The sequence below is a fragment of the Toxotes jaculatrix genome, chromosome 18, assembly GCF_017976425.1.
Source record: "Toxotes jaculatrix isolate fToxJac2 chromosome 18, fToxJac2.pri, whole genome shotgun sequence".
Classification (NCBI taxonomy): Eukaryota; Metazoa; Chordata; class Actinopteri; family Toxotidae; genus Toxotes; species Toxotes jaculatrix.
The window spans coordinates 7,829,362-7,840,233 of record NC_054411.1 but is presented as its reverse complement, the minus strand read 5'-3'; the positions used below and the strand labels follow the sequence as shown (position 1 = coordinate 7,840,233).

At 39.0% G+C, this 10,872-nt stretch overlaps 2 protein-coding genes across 2 annotated transcripts; both read right to left on the bottom strand.

The window, feature by feature from the left end:
• Positions 1 to 1,666: 1,666 nt before the first annotated feature.
• lpar2a (lysophosphatidic acid receptor 2a) lies at positions 1,667 to 5,114 on the bottom strand. Its single transcript, XM_041063648.1, has 4 exons — positions 4,951 to 5,114; positions 3,380 to 4,129; positions 2,513 to 2,775; positions 1,667 to 1,952 (listed from the first exon to the last, which is right to left on the bottom strand). The coding sequence occupies exons 2-4, from the start codon at positions 4,125 to 4,127 to the stop codon at positions 1,854 to 1,856; spliced, it is 1,110 nt and encodes a 369-aa protein (XP_040919582.1). The 5' UTR covers positions 4,128 to 4,129; positions 4,951 to 5,114; the 3' UTR covers positions 1,667 to 1,853.
• A 2,605-nt stretch (positions 5,115 to 7,719) lies between these two features.
• On the bottom strand, positions 7,720 to 10,213 carry LOC121199145 (protein PET100 homolog, mitochondrial). Its single transcript, XM_041063655.1, has 4 exons — positions 9,937 to 10,213; positions 9,656 to 9,742; positions 9,490 to 9,522; positions 7,720 to 9,050 (listed from the first exon to the last, which is right to left on the bottom strand). The coding sequence occupies exons 1-4, from the start codon at positions 9,961 to 9,963 to the stop codon at positions 8,961 to 8,963; spliced, it is 237 nt and encodes a 78-aa protein (XP_040919589.1). The 5' UTR covers positions 9,964 to 10,213; the 3' UTR covers positions 7,720 to 8,960.
• Between the last annotated feature and the right edge of the window lie 659 nt (positions 10,214 to 10,872).

Below are 10,872 nucleotides of genomic sequence, written 5' to 3'. Positions count from 1 at the left end.
ATACCTTCTGGTAAAACCACAACTATTTTTTGTTGTTTTTCTTTTTTGTTAGTTTTATGGCCAATTGGGCAAGGGCTTCTCTCTCTCCTCTGTTACCAAAAAAAGAGGCAGCACGGGGTGTAGTAAAACAGTTAACTTGTGTTTAAGACAAACCTGCAGTGTTTTTGGGGATTTTCATTCTTTGGAACTATTTTATACATTAACTGTTATGTGAATAACAAAGCATTTTGATAGTAAGGTAAAGCCTTATGAATATTTAAGTGTCAGTCAAGACTTTGTTGAACCATATGTTACAGAACAAAACTTGAGCTTGTAAGCTAGTCACATGTGATATCCCACCTTTAATTACTTGTTTTGTTACTCATCGCAGTTCGCAGACTGTATCTTATGAATAACGTTATCGCCACACCAAATTATCATGCCCCCCCCCCTTTTTCTACCTGTTGTAATGGATGTCACTGTACAGTTTGTGTAATGTTTCAGTATTTTTTTTTTTTTTTTTTTCCTTTTATAAACTTTGATGTTTGGTTGAGATGCCAGTTTTATTTGGCCTTTGTGTCACAGGATTCACAATAACTCTGTATCAGTTTTGAATATTATTTAGGTCTTTTGTTACATAACCGGGTGGCAATGTATGGTTTAGAGGTGTAACATTTGGTGCTGTGGAAAGATAATTGCATCAGTTGAGGTTCTGCAGTGGACATTATTAGGTGTATTTCCATGCTAAACCCCTTCTTAACTGATTCCCCCGCCATATCTGAACGTTTTCTCCACTCCTTCAGTTGCAGTCACTTTCCCAAATTTCACCAATATTTGTGCCTAATTTAATCCTAAAGTTTGTTTGACAGCTGCTCAAATTATTCCCTGAAATCAGAAATTTCTGTTTATGGTGTGGCAACTTCAATTGTTAAATCCTTCTTACACCCTGAAACAGGAAGAGAGTGAGCAAGACTTCCACACCTAAGTGCGTGCTCTGCACTTCGCCCCAGTCAACAAGCACGACTCCTGTTACTCATCTTGAAAATAGTAACATCAGCAAAAACACCTATGCCTAAACACGTAGATGTCAGTGTACACATTTTGTGGACCCCTGTAATTTTGTGACGGGGTGGCAATTCTAAAACACACAACTGAATTTTACTTTCTATTGTCGATCATTTTTAAATCTTGTTTGGATTCTGCAAGTGACTAAATGACTTCCACAGCATCAAATGTCTTCTTAAGCCTCTTTGATTTCTTTGTTTTTATTAGTATATTTGTATCTCCCCTCTTTCCCTTGTATTTACCCCTCTCTCTACCTCTGTCTTTCCATTTCTCTTGTATATAACCCCCACTGTTTTCAGACTTGTGAGTCTGTATGAACTCCTTTTATACCTCAACTTTAGAATTGTTCTAGAAAGAGTAAAACAAAAAGGAAGAATATGACAAATTGTAGTGTTCTTATTAGAAAATTAATAAAATGATTTAGTGTGATTTTTCAGTATTTGATTTCAGATTTTAGGAGTGTTTCATTTTATAATTTGTCACAAATGCTCTTGTGATAGTCAAATGTAATAAAAGGAGAGATTGCACCATCTGATGATTAATATGTGAATCTGTCAGCCTCATGGAGACTAAGGAAAACACCATCCTGAGAAATGACAGCATCTTTCCAAAATGGATTAAATCCTTTTCAGCTTTTTAATTTGATGCATCTTTATATACATTTTTATAGTCAATTTACAAATGCAAACATGGAAGTGAGGTAGTTTGGCAGATGTCTGCTGATGTTCAGCAAAAAAAAAAAAAAATTACAGTTTCCTGATTAGATGACAAATTATTTTTTTTCTTTTTTAATTGCGGGCCTACAGCCATCATACCCCAAGCATTGTCCAACTTTCTTCTTTATTGTTGGTGTCCTCACGCATACACATGGCCTCATCTTCTGACTTCTGGACACAGTTAAGGATTTCCTGTGGACAAAACATAATTTATTGAGCGTGCAGGACAACAAAAGAGAATAATTTCAAGAAACAGACAATTCATTTACAGCCCTATTTTATAACAGGAACCGAAAAAAATAAAATCAAACATTTAAGAATTTATTAATGCAGTGCGGTCCCTCCAGATCAGATCCCTCCCTACACACAAAGTAGTCATCAGTCCAGGATTAACACAATGAAAGAAAAGAAATCAAGATTAGAAATTTCCTGGTTCACTCCCGTGCCAGGTACCAGAGAACATTCTATTTTACTTTCAACCTGATACGTTGGATTAGAAATCAAGATGTGCACTGGTGCAGTAAGTGAAAACCTGCATGACTCACTGAGAGGGAATGCGCCTAAAGCCCCGTAGTAACAGAATATGTTGTTAGAAACATTTTTTCCCCTTGTAGATCTAGATCAAAGGTTTCGATATAAATCTGTTCTAACATGTTTTGGAAGTGTGATGTTTAGAGTTCACAGACTATTTAGCACTGCGTCGTCAACAACCCTCTGTATCAACCTAAACTCTTAACTTCAGCCGAGGATACCTCTGGTGATGGTGAGTCAATATCAATAGGCGAAGACCCTATCTGCTGATCATCAGCTCTCCAGCACAGATAGCACAGGATTCGCTTGAACGTGCTCCGCATCTCGTTGTCTCGCAGGGAATAGATGATGGGGTTGACCAGAGAGTTGCACTCAGCTATCACCAGACAGTACTTCTCATAGTCATTGGCGCGGCTGTCTTTACCCAGAAGCCCGTCCAATAAGAGAATCACGAGTCCAGGAGTCCAGCAGATTACGAAGGCGCCTGCAGAGATATGCGGATCATTAATGAAGGCAGAAGAGAGTCAACAACAATAAGCTCAAATCTTCCACAAATGTAAGGCAGCAATGTAATGACACCAGTCTCAAAGTCCAGCGATATTGCGTAATGTTTGTGCCTTGATTTCTTAATATCAAGGTTAACTGCCAACAGGAACTGAGTCAGCTAAGCAATCAAAGGTGTGGATTAGTGATAGAAATGGGATTTCAATTTCACTGTGACGCACTGGAAATTCTTTTGACTCTGTGAAACCCACAGCAATCAGACGAGGTCTGACAAACAAACAGGGCTAAAGCTATAAAACCGGTTTGTAGAGGAAGTGGTAGGCTGCAGGAAGCGAGGAGCAAAAGCACACCAGTTTATTTTCACGTGAAGTGCAGAGGTGCATTCGGGTACAAAGCCCTAGTTTCTGAGAAAATATGTCAGTTCAATGTAATGTCAGTTTTTTTCCCTTAATCATATAGTAAAATTGAAATGTGAATTGTGCGAAGGTGGCTTCAACTCGAGAAGAAAATGTCCCCTAATGTTTTGTGCGGTTGTACAGTTCAGACGTGTGTTTTCATAAGCAAGTTAGTGCTGAACTTCTCACCCAGAACCATGGAGATGGTTTTCATCAGGTTGATAATAGTCTGGCGGTGTTGCATGTCCAGTGTGTGCTGGGCCACGTACTGGCTCTGGTATCTTACGTAGACAAAGATGCGAGTGTACATGGCCACCATGATGAAGAAAGTGAACAGGTTTAGAACCGCCCAGAAGATGAGGAAGCGGCGGCTGTAGAGGGGAGCGACAGTGGAACAGTCCTCCAGACGACACTCACAGTTCCAAATGGAGGACACCAGGCCCATGATGATGCCCACAGCCCAGATGCAAACTATCAGCAACACCACCCGACGCTTGGTCATCTTGCTGTGCAGCTGCATGGTGAGAATGGTCTGGTGGCGCTCCACGGCGACAGCCAGCAGGTTGGCCACGGAGGCCGTCAGGCTGATGTCGATCAGAGCCCCGCGGATGTACCACTGCTCCTTAGTGAGTGTGCTGGTCCAGGGGCCCGTGTTCAACATCAGGTTGACATAGGCAATACCGGCAAACAAGTCTGCTGCTGCCATGTTGCCCAGGAGATAGTATATGGGGAAGTGGAAGCGGCGGTTCATAAAGATCGCCACCATCACCATCAGGTTGGCCAGAACTACGATGAGACACACGGTCAGGCCCAGTCCAATCACCACAAAGTCCCGCGTTGTCCATGTTGTACTGATCTTCTTACCCACCCAGTTGTAGAAGAAGGAGACATTGTGGCTGTGGTAGCAGGTATTCGACACACTGCTCTCCATGGCCATGACTGCAAACAAAACATCAGAGAGTTACGCGTGTTTTCCTGCTGTCCACAACAGGTGCGACAACAGGTAATGTACAGTGTTGTATTTGTTCAATAGAAGGATCTTCTTTCAGAACACATTCAATATTCACATCCACAACATTTGCTGTCTACACATAACAGGGTAAATTCAACTCAGTCGTTGTCGATGTGATAAAGATGCTGTACAGATAATTCTCGGCGGCGGAGAGGAATATACACACAGAGCTTATTGTAAGTGCACGTGACTCGTGTTACTGTAAAGATTACCGCTGTGATTGTGATGATCTGACAATAAAGCAGGCAGGCAAATGAACTTGTGTTGATTTGAATTTTTTTTTTTCCTACAAAATTCCAGAAGAAAAATGTCCATCTCAATGTCCCGGAGTCCAATGATGTGTTCCAGCTTGCTTGTTTTGTCCAACCAACTGCCCAAAACCCAAACGTGCCCAGTTTACAGTGATATAAAACAGAATTAAAAAAAACAAAAAACAAAACAAGACAAAAGCACCAAACTCTCTGATTTGAGAAGCCAGAACAATCAATCTACAAATATATATATATATAAGGCTTATTCATATTTAGGACACACAAACAATAAAACAATTCAACACCCTTCTTTCTTAGCCTTCTATCTCTTCAGATAAGAGACATAACCGTCTGAATAAAAAAAACATGTTTTTACTATTAGGAGCTAAACGTGCAGTGACATACGTACAGCTGATTGTAGAGAGCTATCGCCTGTCAAAGGGAGATTTTCTTTCAGACTTTATACAGAAGAATCGTTTTTTTCTTTAAAAACCCACCGTCGTTTCAGCGTGTTCTCCATCCAGACAGGTCCGACAAGATCCCGGTGGTCCTAGTTGCCATTTCATGAAACATAAAGTCTTTGATTTGTTCTGGCTGGTGTCCCTCCCTGCGCCGGTACACCCTAAGGTGGAAGACTGCAAATCATTTTTACTCAGATCAGCTGGACCTGACCGACAGGTAGCGGTGGTGCCTCCACTTACAGCTGGAAATATCAGGGGGAGAAAAAAAAACACCAAACATACACACCGTCAGTTTGAATCGTTTTGTGCCTCTAAGAAATGATTTTGCTTTGGTTATCGCGTCTAAATCTTCGCCAGATTTGAGGTATATTGCTCAGATAGCTTCAGGTCGAACTGATTGTCTGTGTTTTAATCCCTTTTTAAAGTTATCTCTGTGTTAGTGCACTGAAATGCATAGACTCGGCGCGACAAGTGAAGCGAATAATGCAATGTTTAAAAGCCGTGATGTCAAAACAGGGAAAATAAGGCAGAAAATTAAAAATCAATACATAAGGAAAAGTGTGAAAAATGATTTGACTGGGAACTTGAGCTGAATCAGTCCAATCAGCGAAATTCAGGACGAGCACCTGAAGGCAGCAGAACAAACCAAAATGCCATCTTTGATAGAGAGATTTTCAATTCTACATTTTCCGTGTCAACAAAACAGATGCTGACATGTATAGTAATTATTATTATTAGAGGTATTAAGTAGGATATCCGTAGCCACAATATTACTATTGTTAGTACACGGAATACTTCTGTCTACCGGTTGTATTATCTTGAAAGCATTCACCGGAAGTATTAGATCAACATTGTCATTTGACTTGAGTATATCTGGGGTCATGAGTATTTACTGCCCTCCAGTGGCCAAAGTGAGGAATCGCAACAAATTAAATTCCTTGATAACGCAATATTAAGCATAAGCATTAAGTATAGCTCACTAATTCTGCGATTATCACCAATAACAACAATAACATTGATACTGATAATAACTGGAATAATAAATATAGATAAAATTTTAATTTCATGACATTGTTCTAGCATGGAGACCACCTTACTTGTTTTGGCCTTCAAACTCATCCTTCCACCCCCACCAAAACTAATACGGTGACCACTGTCAAAATAAAGTAACCAAACTAAAGCAATCAGAGACAAACTAAAAGGAACCAAGAACAATTTAAGTATACAGCTCCACATTCTTCTTTGGGAAAGGTACAGGAAATAATCCAGATTATTAATATTATAACTAGGTGTTTGATGGGGTTATTCAAGCAGAAGTTAATAGTATCTGTATTATTAATGTATACTCTGTCATCAAAGCTTAAACAGAACAGGTACACGAAGTAATTTATTCCCATGAACATATTGTCTGTGAATGTATTGCGGTTGCTGCCCTCTAGTGGCCACGGCGGGTAACTGCAACGTAAAAATGGAAGCGTCAATGCAGAAATAATACTGCCACTTCCCGTTAATACTCTACTAATCAAACGATCTCCGAAGCCTGTGAATATATATATTTATAACAATTATTATTTCTCTTTAGTTTTTGTATGCTTTAGCGTATTTTATGTCGCCAGCATGTAGTGATCATTAGCAGGACCCTGGGAGTAGCTAGCTAGCGCCGACAGAAAACACAGTGGAAGGTGTCCACGGCACCACATTCACTATTCATCCAAAAACACGTTAACGTAATCTCAACCTATATCAGAGCGTTACGGAGGAGAGATCTGGAGAAAAATAAAGCTACGACTGAACTCAACTCCGCTTTGTAGAGCCACTACCCTCTAGTGGCCACAGGAAGGACCACGTTCAATTAACAGCGTCAATATATAAATTTCACAAAAAGTTATCACAGCTAGCTGCTTGTTTTGTTCAAGTCATGAATTGAATGCAATGCCCGCATGGACATTTTATGATGTTTGCTGCATGGTTTGTTTTTAGTTTCAGTTTGAGTGCGTTATTTTGAATTTACACACCGGAAGTGTTTGTATGCTTTCACACCTGTATTGACGCTAATTTTACAAATTGGATGTGGTGTAGTGTCTTATTATAACCACTGGAGGGCAGCAAACACCCTTGATTGCGAAGAACACAGGTTTTAAAGTCACTGTGCCTCTGTCGTACAGTGGAACATATTTATTTTAGTGTGTATGAATTCACTCTTGGAGTTAAAACGTTAAAAAATTAAAACACAAAACATTGACTCCTGGCTATTTACCGAAACACTAAGTGTTGCGTTGCACGTTGTTCTTTTAACATTAGTACAAAAATGTAATGATGACCAGTCATTACATTAAATGTAAGTGATGGTCACTGAAGACGATGAAGAAAATGAAGTCTCCGAGTCTCTAGATGTGACCATTAGATAAAATGAACATCACGTTTTCTTTCTTTCTTTTCTGATTGCTTCACTTTGGTCAGTTTATTTTTCTACTGATCACATTCATTAACATTAAGCTGTACCTGTTGGTAATAAGCATGTGAGAACAAGTGTAATTTTGGATGTAGTTTGGATGAGCGTTTCCTTTGCTCAGGTAGTTGCTGATTTAGTAATAACAAGGTCATTGTTACCAGAGTCAACAGAGAAAGAGTAAATACAAGTAACAATTCTTGAACAAATGTATTTACTGTACTGTATTTACTCAGTGGATGCTAGTTAGTGCTAGTTGTTTACATTTTGTTTTTGTTAAAAATGTTGCTTGCTGATCCAGGGGATCAAACCTGGTGACATCTTTATCCTGAGATTAAAGATATGGCCACAGGATGTGCGCAACAAGAGATATATTCTTATATATAAACTCAGCCATATCCAGTGCACAAGTAACTGCTTCTCTTAGGGGAAACAAAATCAACTTACAATGAGTTGAAAATGAAAAACAGCATTAAAATCACATTTACAAGAAGTATACACATAATCACAAACTATAAAGCTAACCCCCCGCTCAACTTTTTCACGCAATTAGGCTTTTACATCAGTGATAAACTATTACACAACTAAAACATCACTGGTAAATCCAATTGTTTTACGTCATCACAAGTTGGTAACCTGTGTGTAGTCAAGATATAACAAGTGATACAAGTGATTTTAGATTAAATATAGCTGTATCTGCAAGGTGAAAAAAATACATAGTCAAAGAAACATGTAATGCATTTACAATGCAATAAGTTATTCTACCCTTTTAAGAAATCAGAATATCTGAGCTATTGTGTCCCAGAAGGCACGAGTAGTATGTAAAACACAGTGGAGAGATGTTCTATAGTCTGATGGAAACAAATATGAGCTATCTGGTTATCATACTAAAGTTATGTTTGATGTACAAGTAAAAAAACATCTACGACCAGAAAGGCACCATATCCACCACAAAGCCCGGTGGTAGTAGCATTGTGATGTGGGGATGCTGCAGTCTGTAAATGAACTGTGACTTGTGGGAACATTTGTATTACAAAAAGCTACCCACACCTTTTTAACATAGACCAGAGACAGTAATTGTTGCCACTGGTGCCTCTATTAAATACTGAATACTAAAGGGGCTGAATACTTATGCAATCAGTTACTTTGTTCTACATTTGTTATTAATGCAGGGTCATTCTATGGAGATTTGTTTTACTCTTTGGCATTATGGTACGTTCTTGTTTATCAGTGTCAAAAAAGCCTAATTACATTCACTGCAATTCAATATTATAAAACTCCAAACAGGAAAAAAAAAACGGGGTGAATACATTTTAAAGGCATTGTACCTCACAAAATAAATCATGACAATTATACTAAATACCACTGGACATATAACTCAAATAATTATTTATTTTATGACAGTTCAATCAAAGCAACTCCATAATGAATCCCTGGAAGACACCCAGCACACTTCTGAGATGTGGTAACTTTGCAGTGATTTCCAGCGTGACATGGCCTTACTCCAGTCCGATCTGTTTTCTTTTGCCCAAAAAACACTCCAGCATAATCCTCCATCAGTGGTGCTGAAAGCTTATGCATTTCTTCAGCACAATCTTCAGTTCTCAGATTCCACAGAAATATTTTTTAATGTTTGCTGCTCCTTACGAATACGCATTCGCTCTTTGAAGTCCTCCAGCTCTTTTCTCTGCAAACAAATAAAGCACAATCATTACTATTAGCATCATATAGGAAACATTAAGACATACGAATTATTATAAATGCAATTATTTGTGGTTTCAGGATTGACTCATGATGGGATAGGGAAAAAAATACTCTGTGGGACTATTAGTCTAATTTATAAAACAAACCTGTTAAACTTGAAAAAAGTATGATCTGCCAGTATGATTAGAAATATTAAAATGACAAAAAAAAGAAGCATCACTGGCGTACCCTGGTCACCTCTATGTGGTTTTACAGTACCATTTATCTGTTTGTTTTACAATGATAAGTTGAAGGAATAAAAATATGGACCATATGGCAATGAAGACAAGAAAGATAAATTAAATCATCAAGTGTTTATGGTGGGGAGCTATGAGTGTGAAGTCACTACCAAAACCACTTGTTTATTTTTACTGGACACTTACTTGCAGTGCCTCGTTAGGGGGGAAGATCTCCCTCTGTATACCATATAAGATGCCATAAGAGTAAAGAAAAAAAGACATATGTTAATACAAGTAGAACATCAAGCTTCATGGAGTGGACTGAACTATGTTTACATGTGTGGTCAAAAATAAAAACAGCATCACTGACCTTTCTCTTTATTACGTATTCTTCAAAGTACTCTGCTTGATTAGAGATCCAAAACATGGCCACAGGAAAGGACAGATACAGCATCATCTGCTCAAGACAAAAACAAATAGACTAGCCAGTGAGTTACAGTGGAATACGGTTATATCATGACCACAACTAGCCTCATGATAATGACTAGCTACATCTAAACGCGAAACCTAGGCCGATTCGTACGATTTAAACCTCAAGGCCAATGCATATTAAATGTTCTCGGACGTTGTTTTAAAATGTCTGCTACTTACTCTGAACACCTCTATTTTAACACCCATTTTGACACCAACTCCGGACCTATAACGAGGAAACGTTATCTAAACTCCGACCATCGCAAAGGACCTTCATACGCTACTTCCGGGTTTCTAGAAGGTCCAATCACTTGAAAGCCGCGACGCATGCGCCAGTATTGTCATAAATAAATATTTTTAACAAAGCTGAAAACTGACAGACATGAGACATCCTGCTGCTTTTATTTTTTGCTTCTTGATAACTTTCAATTTGGAAAGCTCAAAATCGGAAGCATACTTTTGGATCGCAGCTGACTTTCGGTTTAATAAAGGCATTTGGATCCACTGAGGGGCGCCGCAAACCACTTTTTTTTTTTCCAGTCTGTGTCTGTCTGAGCATTTTAGGCAAGCTTTGCAAAAACTGACAGCAATAAGCTCTGTGCTTATTACCTGTTCCATGTCTATTAATCATTTAGGTAATAAAACACCAACAATCTTCCAATCACTTGAGCCTAGTGAGAGGTTTGATAGCAACATGGACCTCATGACTTCCTTTCCACCATGAAGACCTGCAAAGAGGATAGTCTAGACAAACATACAAGGGACAAAACCAAGGAAAGGAAGAGAGTGGGAGTCTTGGAGGGATCCAGATCCAAAAGATTAAACATCTGGAATGCGGCACGGACAGCCGGAAGAGGGAGAGAGAGGTCCCAGGATGGCAGATGGTCCAGCACAAAGCCTGTGTGAAAAGAGAGAACAGGGAGTGGAAAATAGGGGGACACAGGGAGGGAGAGAGTGAGAGATAAGGGTAGGCACACAGCCTGGACGCTCATGTGGTTGAGGGAATACATGAAGCGGTTATCAGCTTTTAAAGACAAAAGGATCTAACACTGGACACTGATATTTTGGCAACAACTGTAGTAACGGTGATGTGTTAATGTAAGGATAAAAGAACAA